The sequence below is a fragment of the Plecotus auritus genome (genome assembly GCF_963455305.1).
Source record: "Plecotus auritus genome assembly, chromosome: 6".
In the NCBI taxonomy this organism is placed as follows: Eukaryota; Metazoa; Chordata; class Mammalia; order Chiroptera; family Vespertilionidae; genus Plecotus; species Plecotus auritus.
The window spans coordinates 30337051-30349364 of NC_137773.1; the positions used below are offsets into that span (position 1 = coordinate 30337051).

Here is a 12314-nt window from a genome sequence, read left to right on the forward strand (position 1 = left end):
CGCCCCCCAGCTGCTCCAGGCCTCTGGGCAATACGCATGCAGGCGTGGAACAGCCAGGCAGGGCAGGACGCCTGCTATGAGGGGGAGGGCAGGGGGCGGAAGGAGCTATAGGAGTGGCACTCCAGCTGGAGAGAAGACTGAAGGCGGCAGCCAGAGCAAAGGCCTGGGTCCCGGGTGCCAGAGAAAAAACAGTGCCAGCATCCATGGGCCTCTAGTTTAGAATATAAAATTCAGTGGTTCAAGATATATTAACAGAGTGTGCAACCATAATTGCAATCTAATTTTAGAACATTATAATCACATCCAAAAATGACTCCATACTCATTAGCAGTCAATCCTCATTGCCTTCCATGACACCACTCATCTACTTTCCATATCTATAGATTTGATGCTTTGGGATCTTTCATATGAATGAAATCATAAAATATTTGGACTTTTGTGGCTGGCTTCTTTAGCATAACGTTTTCAAGGTTTATCCACATAGCATGTGTAAATACTTTATTCTTTTTTATTGCCAAATAACATTCCTTTGTATGGATTTACCACATTTTATTTATCCATTAGAGATTCTTCCCATTAATCTATTTTTGAGGGGCTGAGATTTAATGCACACTCTTGCCTCCAGACTCACCGCTGGGGGCAGCAGACAGGCCAAGGAGTAATATGGACCCACGTGGACTGGGAGGAGCAGCCACTGCTGGCTTTGAGCTCTTGCTATGTTCTAAACACCTCGCAGATTATCTCAGTGAGTCTTCACAATGGCCCTTCAAGGTAGGTATTGTTCCCATTTCTGGAAACTGGGGCTCAGTGAAGACTCTTGCCCAAGGTCAGAGCTAGGGGCCATTCGACCCAGGGTTCAGAAAGGGGTTAGTCCAGCTGTGGGCAAACTACGGCGGATCCGGCTGTTCTATCGGTTCTCTTGCTCTCCCCTCTGCTCCTTTACTTTGAATTTATATTAGTTCACACAAACACTCCATCCATGCTTTTGTTCCGGCCCTCCCGTCCAGTTTAAGAACCCATTATGGCCCTCGAGTCAAAAAGTTTGCCCACCCCTGGGTTAGTCGCATGCCTCAGCCTAAGCTTCAAGGCTTCTGCTCTGAGAAGATGCTAGGGTTGTGTATGTGGAGAGTCTCTCCAGAGCTTTGGACTTCTCTGATCCCAGAGCTTGGGTGCCCTTCCCTAATCCCACTCTGGCCCCAGACCACCAAGATCCAGCCAAGACCTGGAGTGGGCTCTGACAGCTGGAGCCTGTTTCCACTCCTCACAATGCCAACACCCCCTTGAAAGGGGAAGAGACAAAGATATCAGAGATGGAGTCTGCAGAGGAAAACCACCTGAGCCAGCCACAGACTGCTCTGCCTCTGGCTTTCTAGGCACCTCTGACCTAGACTTTCAGACTCAGGAAGTGTTGGGAAGGCGACTGCAGGTATGTGGCTTTTGAGTTTTACATTAATTATGCTCTCCTTACTTCCAGAAAAGATTTAAAGATAACAAGAGGCATAGATACAAGTAAAATCTTAAAGAATGATTAAATACACCCATAATGAAATCAAATTGGAGCCGAAACCGGTTTGGCTCAGTGGATAGAGCGTCGGCCTGTGGACTGAAGGGTCCCGGGTTCGATTCCGGTCAAGGGCATGTACCTTGGTTGTGGGCACATCCCCAGTGGGAGGTGTGCAGGAGGCAGCTGATCGATGTTTCTCTCTCATCAATGTTTCTAGCTCTCTATCCCTTCCCTTCCTCTCTGTAAAATATCAATAAAATATATTAAAAAAAAAAAAAAGAAATCAAATTGGAGAAGAAAGAAATGATGGTCTTCAAAATGCTGGGCTAGGAATAATCACCGCAAATGAGCACTGAAACTGAACTGTGATCTTCCTGGCAGTGAATTCATCAAGGGAACACACGAATTTCACACCTGTCATCATATCTAATAAAGAGGGAATATGCTAATTAACCATCACTCCGTCACAAAGATGGCTGCACCCACAGCTGAGGCCAAATTCCCATAAGGAGCCTTAACAAGCAATCAGCAGGGACCTGAGGCTACCCCCTCCCCCGCCCCCATGGGGCTTGACAGGGGACCTCAGGCCATGCCCCCCACCCAGCGGGGCTTGACGGGGGACCTCAAGGTGCGCTTCCCGTCCTGGTGCTGGGCTAGGGGACCTCAGGCTGCTCCCCCGGCCCCAGTGCCAGGCTGGGGGACCTCAGGCCACGCCCCCCACCAGGTGGGGCTTGACAGGGGACTTTAGGCCGTGCCCCCCTCCCCGGCACCAGGCCAGGGGACCTCAGGCCGCACCCCCCACCCCAGCACCGAGCCAGGGGACCTGAGGCTGCGCCCCCCTGCCTGGCAGGGCTTGACAGGGGACCTCAAGGTGCACCCCAAGTGCTGGGTTGGGGGAACTCAGGCTGCGCCCCCCACCCAGGGGGCTTGACAGGGGACCTGAGGCTGTTCCCCCCTCCCGATGCTGGGCCAGGGGACCTGAGGCTGCGCCCCCCAACCCCCACCTGGTGGGGCTTGACGGGGGACCTCAGGCCACGCCCCCCATCCTGGCGCCAGGCCAGGGGACCTGAGGCTACGTTCCCTGCCCAGCAGGGCTTGACAAGGGTGGGACTAGCCAGGTCTGGATCTATCCCAATGAGGGGGGAGGGGGCGGCTGGGTCTGGGTCTCACCCGATTTTCAGGCGCATGTGGGTGGGCAGGGACTTGACTCTGGGTCCCATGGTGTGCCCCAGACTCTGACAGGAGGAAGGTTTTCATATACATTTTACTAATTTTCTTTCATCTCTGACACTTCTATTATAGAGAAAGGGCAAATAGCAATATTAAATTATTTCCTCTAATCACCTTTTAATGTGCACAAATTTTGTGCACTGGGCCACTAGTTCATGAGTCAAACTTCCTAACCCTGACCTACAATGAAGAATTTATTACACTTTATTCAGGCACTGATCAGGGACCTTATGTGTAATAGCATCTAGCACAGCATTTTTACAAAGGATACAGGAAGGCTTTTCATGTGGCTATCTCTTGTGTGAGTGGTGCTCAATCCTTTCACAATCAATATTTTATTTTTATACATCTTAATACTTGCTTACTATCCTGAAATAAAGTTCACAGATAATATCCTATCTGCACATTTACTCTGTAAAGAAAGTCAATGCCCTAATTAACATAAAAGATAAAATGATTTAAAATGTTTGAATATGCAAAGGCTTGGTCATAACTACGCTAGAAATCTCAATGAAGTAGCCCACTGCTTGCATCTACACAGACTTATTTTAAATGTGACAGCTACAAATACTGACTGCTACAGCTGTGTTGTTTGGCCATTCAGATAACACCAAGATGAACAATTTACATCAATTTAATTCCTGGAAAACTCAATGCAAAAGCTCTTTTTTTTTTTGGACATTAGAGATAATTCTCAGTGCAAATAATTATAATCACTTTTTTCATCCATATGAATGGCTGGGGGAAACACTTAAAAGCAGTGTGGAATGCAGGACAATTCTTAATTATGTGGGCCTAACAGCTTTTCCACTCCCAAATGCCTGAGGACTGCCCAATCAGTGACAACCAAAAACTTCCCAAGATTCCTAGAATGTCCTCTAGGGGTCAGTATCTCTTCCTTTGTGAACCACTGTCTTAGATCAACCCTCAATTCTTTTTTTTCTTAATCCTCACCAGAGGATATTTTTTCATTGATCTTTTTAGAGAGCACGGAAGAGAGAGAAAGGGGGAAAGACAAAGAGACACATTGATGTGAGAGAAACACATTGATTGGTTGCCTTCTGCACGAGCTGACCAGGGCCCAGGCGGGGGAGGAGCCTGCAACCACGGTATGTTGCCCTTGACCTGAATCCAACCTGGGACCCTTTGGTTCACCGGCCAATGCTCTATTCACTGAGTCAAACCAGCTAGGGAACCCTCAGTTATTAAAAAGAGCAAATGGATAATGCTAAACTATTAAACTGCAGCTCTGTGACCACGTTCCTAAGAGAAACTGAACTTATACATTCTTGGTTCCGGATGTGCTGTGACCTCGTTCCAAGGTTGAGCCCGGAGAAGTTAATAACAGTACTGACCTATTTACATACAGCTTTCCATTTTGCCAAGCATTTTCTCCTTCAATTGTCACAAGAACCTTTTAGGTGTCTCCCCACTTACAGATGAAGAAGCTGAGGCACAGAGGAAAAAAGGCTATCATATCCTATAGATCAGCCACTGTTGATTGTCATAAAATTGCTTCAACAAGCATGACTGCAAACAATTCATGAGGGATGGCACCCGGCCAGTGCCCCAAACAGAACAATTGTTTCAACCCCTCATTTTACATATGAGGAACCTGAGGCTTGAAGAGGGAGATGGGTTGTGTGATGGGTGAATGAGGGATCACTTAATCCCTTCCTACTGACAGAGAGCCATCTGTGCTAGGGCAAGTGGCCAAGTCCTGGCACTGGAGTTGTTGATTCCTCAAAGTCACAGAATGGGCCCCAAAATGGAGGAGGATGGCTTAGACTCCAGGCCTAAGCCAAGTACATTATTATAAATGTCCCTTCTTCAACATCCTCTGGGGATGACAGAGTTCCTGAACCTCTCAACTCTCCCCACCTCATTCATTCCTATTCTTCATTCTATTCAAATAGATCCCGACCCCAGGCAATCAGACAGGAGAGCCTGTCCATCCCCAAGTATGCATGAAGTGTTATCTGGTACTACCCCCAGGCAGCATAGGAGTTTCATAGGGACTACAATGGGCAAGCCTGAGCTCATCCCCAAAACTGAGAGAGCAGGGTTCAGAGAAGTCCACTTGGGGCAAGGAGCAATGACCTCTTACCTTGAACTTCCAAGTTTGGGTGACTCTGGCTTATGACCACCTGGTAATAAAGGTATCCTCAATGGAAGCTACCTTCCTTTACCCCTCTCCCCAGTCAGCAGAGCTCTGGGTCTGCTTAGGATTCACTTCTCCTGGTCGGTGGAAGAAGGCAGCTGAATCCTCTCCCTCAGGGAGCACTTGCTTCTCTCTGAGCTCTGAGCCAGGGTTGCTTTCTTTTCTTTTTTAAAAAAAGTATTTTTATTGATTTCAGAGAGGAAGAGAGAAAGATAGAAACATCAATAATGAGAGAGAATCATTGATCAGCTGCTTCCTGCACGCCCTCTACTGAGATTGGAGCCTGCAACCTGGGCATGTGCCCTGACCGGGAATCGAACCGTGACCTCCTGGTCCATAGGTCATGCTTGATCACTGAGCCATGCCGCTGGGCAGGGTTGCTTTCTTGGGTGGAGGTTTCCAAAACTCTGAGTTGCCTTGCAGATCACCACCACCGCCCCCCCCCCTGCCCCCCCGCTGGTAAGCATGGCCATCTATCTGCAGAGAGGGACCACTTCAGTTCTGAGGCCCAGGGTAATACAGCACCTTATTTAAGTTCCACTGGAAGGAAGGAAGGAAGGGAGGGAGGGAGGGAGGGAGGGAGGGAGGGAGGGAGGGAGGGAGGGAGGGAAGGAGGGGAGGGGAGGGGAGGGGAGGGGAGGGGAGGGGAGGGGAGAAGAGGGGAGGGGAGGGGAGAAGAGGAAAGAAAGAAAGAAAGAAAGAAAGAAAGAAAGAAAGAAAGAAAGAAAGAAAGAAAGAAAGAAAGAAAGAAAGAAATTTGTTTTAATAACAGCTGTCACTGAGCAAGCAACTACTATGGGCCAGACATCATATTCTGCTTTATGCACATGATCTGATTTAATCATACAAGAATCCTATAATAATAGTTACTATTATCTTCATTTTGCAGATGAGCAAACTGTAGGTCAGAGAAGTTGAATAACATATCCAAAGTTAGAAAGCTAAAAAATTAGCAGAAACAAAGTTTGAACCCATGGCTGTCTGGCTTCTGAGAGTGTACCCATTTCCCTGGCTGCCCTGCTGCCCTTACCTAATCCTCATTCCAGCCTGTGAGACAGATTCTTATCCTCATCCTCAGGATAGATGGAACACTGAGCCTCAGTAAAGCTGATGATGTTACTGTTGCTAGAAGCAGGGAGAGGGTGGCTGTAACTTCATTTATTCAGGGTAATGTTGAGCTTAAGAGCACAAGCCCAAGAAAAATCTGAGACTGCCCTGGCTGGTTTGGCTCAGTGGATAGAGCGTTGGCCTGTGGACTCAAGGGTCCCAGGTTCGATTCTGGTCAGGGGCATGTGCCTTGGTTGCGGGCACATCCCCGGGGAGGGGGCGGTGTGCGGGAGGCGGCTGATGGGTGTTTCTCTCTCATCGATGTTTTGAGCTCTCTATCCCTCTCCCTTCCTCTCTGTACGAAAATCAATAAAATATATTTTAAAAAATAAAAAGTTTAAAAAAGAAAAATCCGAGGCTGAGATTCTTACTAGTAGGGTGACCTGGTACTCACCTCTTTGAGTTTTGACCCTTTAAAATGGGGAGGATTGTCTAGTTGTAGGACAGTTGGGAGGATCACACAAGATAATGCATGTGAAGTATTGAGCACGTGGGAAGTGTCTTTACTTAAAGCTCCCCTACCTCTGCTGTAGATATTCAGATTTTGTTCAGATGCTTGACACATTACTTGGTTAATTATGCAGACCGATTAGCTTCTGAGCCTGGCCAATGTAAGAATTACTTGCCCAAAGTATAAATGCTTGGGCCCCACCCCAAGAGATCTTGAATTAGGAAGACTGGGCTGGGGCTTAGGCCTTTTTATCTTTAATAAATTCCCAGGTGATTATGATGCACAGCCAGGTTTGGGGGAACCAATCTACTAGTGTAGACATCTGAGCCACAGTGGGGAAGAGACTCAGATTGGTTCCTCTCTAAGTTCCTTCTCTCCTTTCTTGTCTCCAGCACCCCTTTGGTCCAGTTCCTCCCCACTGGCTTATGAGTGCTCTCCCCAAATCAAGGTCTACATAGTTTAGCAGTGAGTCAGTTAGTGGCACTCAGAGTATCATGGACCTGGCTCTCCAGAGGCCTGGGAACCTAGCGCAGGGCTGGGAGGCCGGATGCCAGGGTTTCTAACCCCTTCGACTCACTAGTGCCCCATGGCTGGTAAGTCTCCAAGCCTCAGTTTTCTCATGGTCAATAGATAAGGAAAGCAGAGTGGCCCATTTGGACTCTGCTTCCTTAGAAGTGTGTCCCTGGCACCTGACGGCCAGAGAGCAGGTAGGGGAAGACGTGAACGAATTCTGCATAACTGTACTTCCCCATTGACATCTCATTTGATGTTCACCATGATAGGGCATAAAATCCAATGTCTACCTAGCTCTATAACATCCACTGTTATCTGTCCCTAGCCTTTGCTCCAATATTATCTTCCATCCCTCCTTCCTTTCTGGCCTGCTTGCTGTTCCTTGAATGCTCCACACTTGTCCCCACCTAGTTTTTGCACTATTTGCATAGCTTGGACTGCTTTTGCCAGGGATGACCACAAATCTTGTTCCTTCTTCTTATTCATGCTTCAATGATTTCTTTTTACTTGTTACCTGCTCAGCGAAGCTTTTGTCTAATCAGTCACTGAATCTAAATTGTCATCCCAAGCATTGGGACACATCATTTTGCAGTACATAATTGTATTTTTTTGTTGTTGTTAATCCTCACCAGATGATATTTTTTCCATTAATTTTTAGAAAGAGTGAAAGGGAGGGAGGGAAGAAGGGAGGGAGGGATAAAGCGAGAGCAGGGGGGAGGGCAGGACAGAGAGAGAGAGAGAGAGAGAGAGAGAGAGAGAGAGAGAGAGAGAGAGAAAACCATCTATGTAAGAGAGGCACATTGACTGACTGCCTCCCGCACGCACCCACACAGGGGCGGGAGATAGAATCTGCAACCCAGGTATGTGCCCTTGACTGGGAATCAAACCTGAGACCCTTTGGTCCTCAAGCTGATGCTCTAACCACTTATACACACCAGCCAGGGCCATTATTGTATTTTAGCGTTCATCTTGGCACTTGTCATCATAGCATCTATTTTTCCTTCTTTATTGACTTTGTTCTGCCTGTCTCCCCTATTATAGAATGTAAGCTCCTTGAAAGCACACCCTTGGCTGTCTGGTTTATTGCTATGTCCCCGGTGCCTGAAAAGCATTCAGCAAATGTTTGGAATAAACAAGTTAATGAGATTGCCCTGCATTAATTGCAGTTTCTTTTTTGGTCATTGGAAACTCAATGCTCTAAGAGGGGAAGTGACTGTCCCCAATACATTCCAGGCCTTTTGTCTTCTTTTCCAGGCCCTTCCCGTAAAACCTGGCTGACACACAAACCTAGCCCGGGTGAGGCTTCCAGGTGTGATGAAAGCTTGGAGTTACCCTGTGAATGGGACTAAGGCTGATGTGGGGGTGAGAAGGCGGAAGAGCACGCAAAGGGAGAGGCAGGCTAGAACAGGACAGCAGGGTGTGAACCTGGCCTTGGGTCAGGGAAAGGGGGGGGGGGTGACTTGGCCAGGAAGTGTTTCCCTCCACCCTCCCCTGGGAGAGCCCTGACCCCCAAGGTGGCTTTGTTTTGGGGAAGCAGGTGATCAGACAGCTGCGGAGAGAGGGAAAAAGGTGCGGTCTTCATGGTGACCATCCACTGAGGTCCTAGGCCCAAAACCTATCACCCAAAGGAGTGATTCCATGGTGGCACTTGGCCAAATAGGTGACAGGTTAAGCTTCCACCTGAAATCAGCCCAACCACAGCATGTCACCTCATACCGTGGGGCAACGGGAGAAAAGAGGCCTCTAAGTGAATGGAGTGATCAAGGTGGAATGCTTAGTGATGATGATGATGATGATGATGATGATGATGATGATAATGTCACATTTATTGAGAGTTTATAATGTGCCTGGCACTATATTAACTGCTTTATATGTGTTCCCTTGTTCAATCTTAAAAAATCTCTCTCTAAAGTAGGTGCTAATATTATTACTGTTATCCCCTTTTCAGAGGTGTGGAAACTGAGGCTCAGTGAGATTAAATATCTTGTCCAAAGTCAGACAGTAAGTAAAAAGGGTAGGATTCCAATTTAGGGCTGTAGTAATTCTAGTGCACCTTAGAACCTAGGCTGGGGAGGGCTGCCCGGGGCAGGTTAAGAGGGTAGAGCCTGATTGACCCTTGCAAAAGTGGGGATGGAGAGGGACAGTCGGATAGACTATGTATAAATAGCAGGCCTGTTTTTATCCCTACACATGGGCGGAAGCAGCTCTATCTGGCACAATTTGAGGGCTCTGAATGCCAACCCAGCCCTGTGTCATACAAATCCCTTCCCAGCACATCCCTACGAGCTGAAATACCTACTGAGAGTCATTTCTTTAGGTCAGGACATTGACTTCAGAAGACCCTAGTCACAATAAATAGGTTGGAAGAGAAACACATCAATCTCCTGGCACCTGTTGAACAAAGCAACCCTTCGTCCTGCAGGAGTGGGCTCAATTTTTATGTTGGGGAAGAAGGTGATATTCAAAGACAAGGAAAAGTATGAGGCTTGTTTCACAGCCTGTGTTGTCCAATCCCAGAAGCCTGGGAATTATAACCCATAGTTCAAAAATCCTAGTGGATACTATGTCCTCTAGGCTAGGGGAAAGATGGGGGGAGCCACTCCCTGGCTGGAAGAATCCTAACCTTCTTTGCTTTTGTTGGATTGATACCAAGCGCCTGCAATTGCAACTCTGGTTACCCTGGGGCTCATGAGATCTGCTGGCATTCATGTGTCTACTTTTTAAATGATAAATAAATGTATTATTACTTACTACTTACAGTGTTAGTAGGCAAAGAAGCGAGTTTCCAAAACTCAGAAGCTGACATGGTGGAGAGCCCTGGTTTGGAGCAGGGAGGCCTTAGGGACCGGGCCTGGGAGAAGGGAAGGAATGAGGGGTGTCCAAGAACAGAACTCAGCTCAGCAGTCACAAGGCTGCAGCGAGGCAAGGGTTTGAGAAAAGGTAGGAACTGGTTCCCGCCACCTGCCGGTAACCAGTGTTACCCACAGTCAGGCTCTGGCTGCCCTGGCCTGGTCCCAAAAAATGTGAGCGCTGCCCCTACTCCCGCCCCCTTCCCAGTCGCGCCCGCCGGGTCGGGGGCTATTCTGCAGGCGCCGGGAGCCGGGCGATGTCCCAGCGCGGGAGGGGGAAGGGGAGGGGATGGCGCGGGGCGGGGCGGAGCGTCGGCGCCTCCCCGAGCCTTATTCCCGGCCGCGCGCTGGCAGCGCTCAGTCGACCGAAGGAGCTGCACGCATCACGTTGCAGGCCACCCTGACCGAAGCGCAGGGGCACGGGCGGACAGACGCACGCACGGACCGACGGAGTGAGCAGACCGAAGCCCAGCGGCCCCTAGCTCCGCGCAGGTTCCAGCAAGGCTTGCACCCAAAGGCCGGCGGCGACCGTGCCCCACGGAATCTCCTGCGCTCCCCCCGCCCCAGTTCCTGTGCCAGCGCCCCGGGGCCGCTGCCTCCAAAGTGATTGTTGCCTCGTAGCCTCCGCTGGGTCCGGGAACATGAAGCTGCTGCCGTCGGTGGTGCTGAAGCTCTTTCTAGCTGCAGGTAAGAGGGCTGCGAGGCCCCCGGAGGTCGAGGGTGGGGGGGATGGGGACGCTCTGCTGGGGGTACCGGGAGAAGGTCGCCGCAGCGCCCCTGGCGTGGGCCACTTGGTGGGGCCCGTGCACCCTGGCAGGCGGGCGCTGGCATCGTGTGGCGACCCGGGGTCTGGGCGGAGGGTCTGATGCGGCCTCGCCCCTTCACTCATAGTGCTCTCGGCGTTGGTGACCGGAGAGAGCCTGGAGCGGCTTCGGAGAGGGCTGGTGGGTGGAACCAGCAACCTGGGATCTCCCACTGAATCTACGGACCAGCTGCTGCCCTCCGGAGGCGGCAGAGGCCGGGAAGTCCTGGACTTAGAAGAGGCCGACCTGGATCTTTTCAGAGGTGGGTGTGGGGGCTGCCCATCCTCAGACCCTGGTGGGCAGGTGAAGAATAAGCAGACCCAGGATTCTTGTTGTTTGGGCACCTGTGGGTTTGGGGTATTTATGGAAGACTTCGAGGAAAAGCTGCTCGGCCTGGCAAGCTTACTGATGGATCCCGGAACATGGACCCTGCTCTTTCTTGTTCTTGGTTTCTATATTCCAAGTTGCTGTTCTTCTGGGTACCTTGGAGCACATTGAAACAGGCAAGGTGTCTGGGGTCCGTACATTCCTCCGAGGTGTATGCTGAGTGGTAGGAACAAGGAATGATTGAGATGCTTTCCCTAGAGTTTCTATGTAAAAATGGGCATAAGTCCTAATTTCTACAACAAATGACTATTATGTAGAAAATAACAGATATGGAGATGGTAGGTACATAGTAGGTATGCAGTGTTAGACTTCTCCATCCATCTGTCTCCAGGTTGGGGAAATAAAGGGGAATGAGAAACTGTTGGTCTCCCTAGGTGAAGCCAGCACCTCCTGGGGAGGCTATGAATGAGGAGCACTGGGTCCCTAAGGAGCTGTATTGATATGCTGGGTGCCTACAGGTCCTCCCCCAAACCTGGAGACTTCCTGGCCTCCTGAGTCCCTGAGAGAAACTCCAAGGGAGGAAGGGCCCAGTGGGTCCTCCAATCAGCAGATGTGGCTATGGCTGAGTATTGCTACAGATGGGGCAAAGTCCAGAGCCTCTGACATTGCCCGCATCCTGGACCCAGCCACCTGCAGCAATTCTTGAGGGTAGAGCAGGGACTGAGCCCTGGAGGACCGGAATGACTATATTTGGTTGGAAAGATACCACCTGTTCTAGCCCCGCCCCAAGCCACGCTTTTCCCTCCTTATCCAGCGTTTCCCTTAGGTGCTGTATCTGCTTTGTATAAATCAAGGGTCTGCTGCAAAGCTGAACCTGGACTCTCACTCTTCATCCTCTCACAGTGGACCTTTCTGGTCACCCCTGAATGCTCCTGGCCCTCACCTCCTAGGCTGGGCGAGCTGGGCTGTGACTCACCCTCCACCCACATGCCTGCTCCTCATACCTCTGCAAACCTGACTCACTACTCCCTCTGCCTGGCAGGAGACAGGTAGTCACCCTGTCACTCTTTCCCTCGCTTCTCTGATTGGCTTGGGCTATCTGCCTCAATTTCACCACAGCTCTGGTCACTGGGTTTGCTGGGCATCTTTTATTAAGTGCCTACTGTGTTCTAGGCGCTCAACTTGTTATCATGGGTTAATTAATCCTTATAGCAACTCTCTGAGATGGGAACTCTTATTATTCACTTTTTATCAAGAATCCCAAAATTCAGAGAGGTTAAGTGACTTGCCTGAGTTCACATGGCTGAAATTAGAGCACAGGTCTGCTGACTTCAGAGCCAATTTATTGTCTCATTCCTGGCTCAGCATC

The 12314-nt window shown here is 49.7% G+C and overlaps 1 protein-coding gene across 3 annotated transcripts in view; it reads left to right on the forward strand.

Moving 5' to 3' along the window:
• Positions 1-12314, forward strand: part of HBEGF (heparin binding EGF like growth factor) — a 71286-nt gene that overhangs the window by 48525 nt on the left and 10447 nt on the right. The window contains exons 3-5 of one of the 3 annotated variants that reach the window (XM_080672159.1): positions 626-771; positions 10210-10502; positions 10707-10880. In XM_080672159.1, the coding sequence (XP_080528285.1) occupies positions 10457-10502; positions 10707-10880 (220 nt within the window). In that variant the 5' untranslated portion in view covers positions 626-771; positions 10210-10456. Of the gene's footprint in view, positions 1-625; positions 772-9498; positions 10503-10706; positions 10881-12314 lie in introns of those variants that run through there. The other 2 variants (XM_080672158.1, XM_080672157.1) reach the window with 2 other exon arrangements.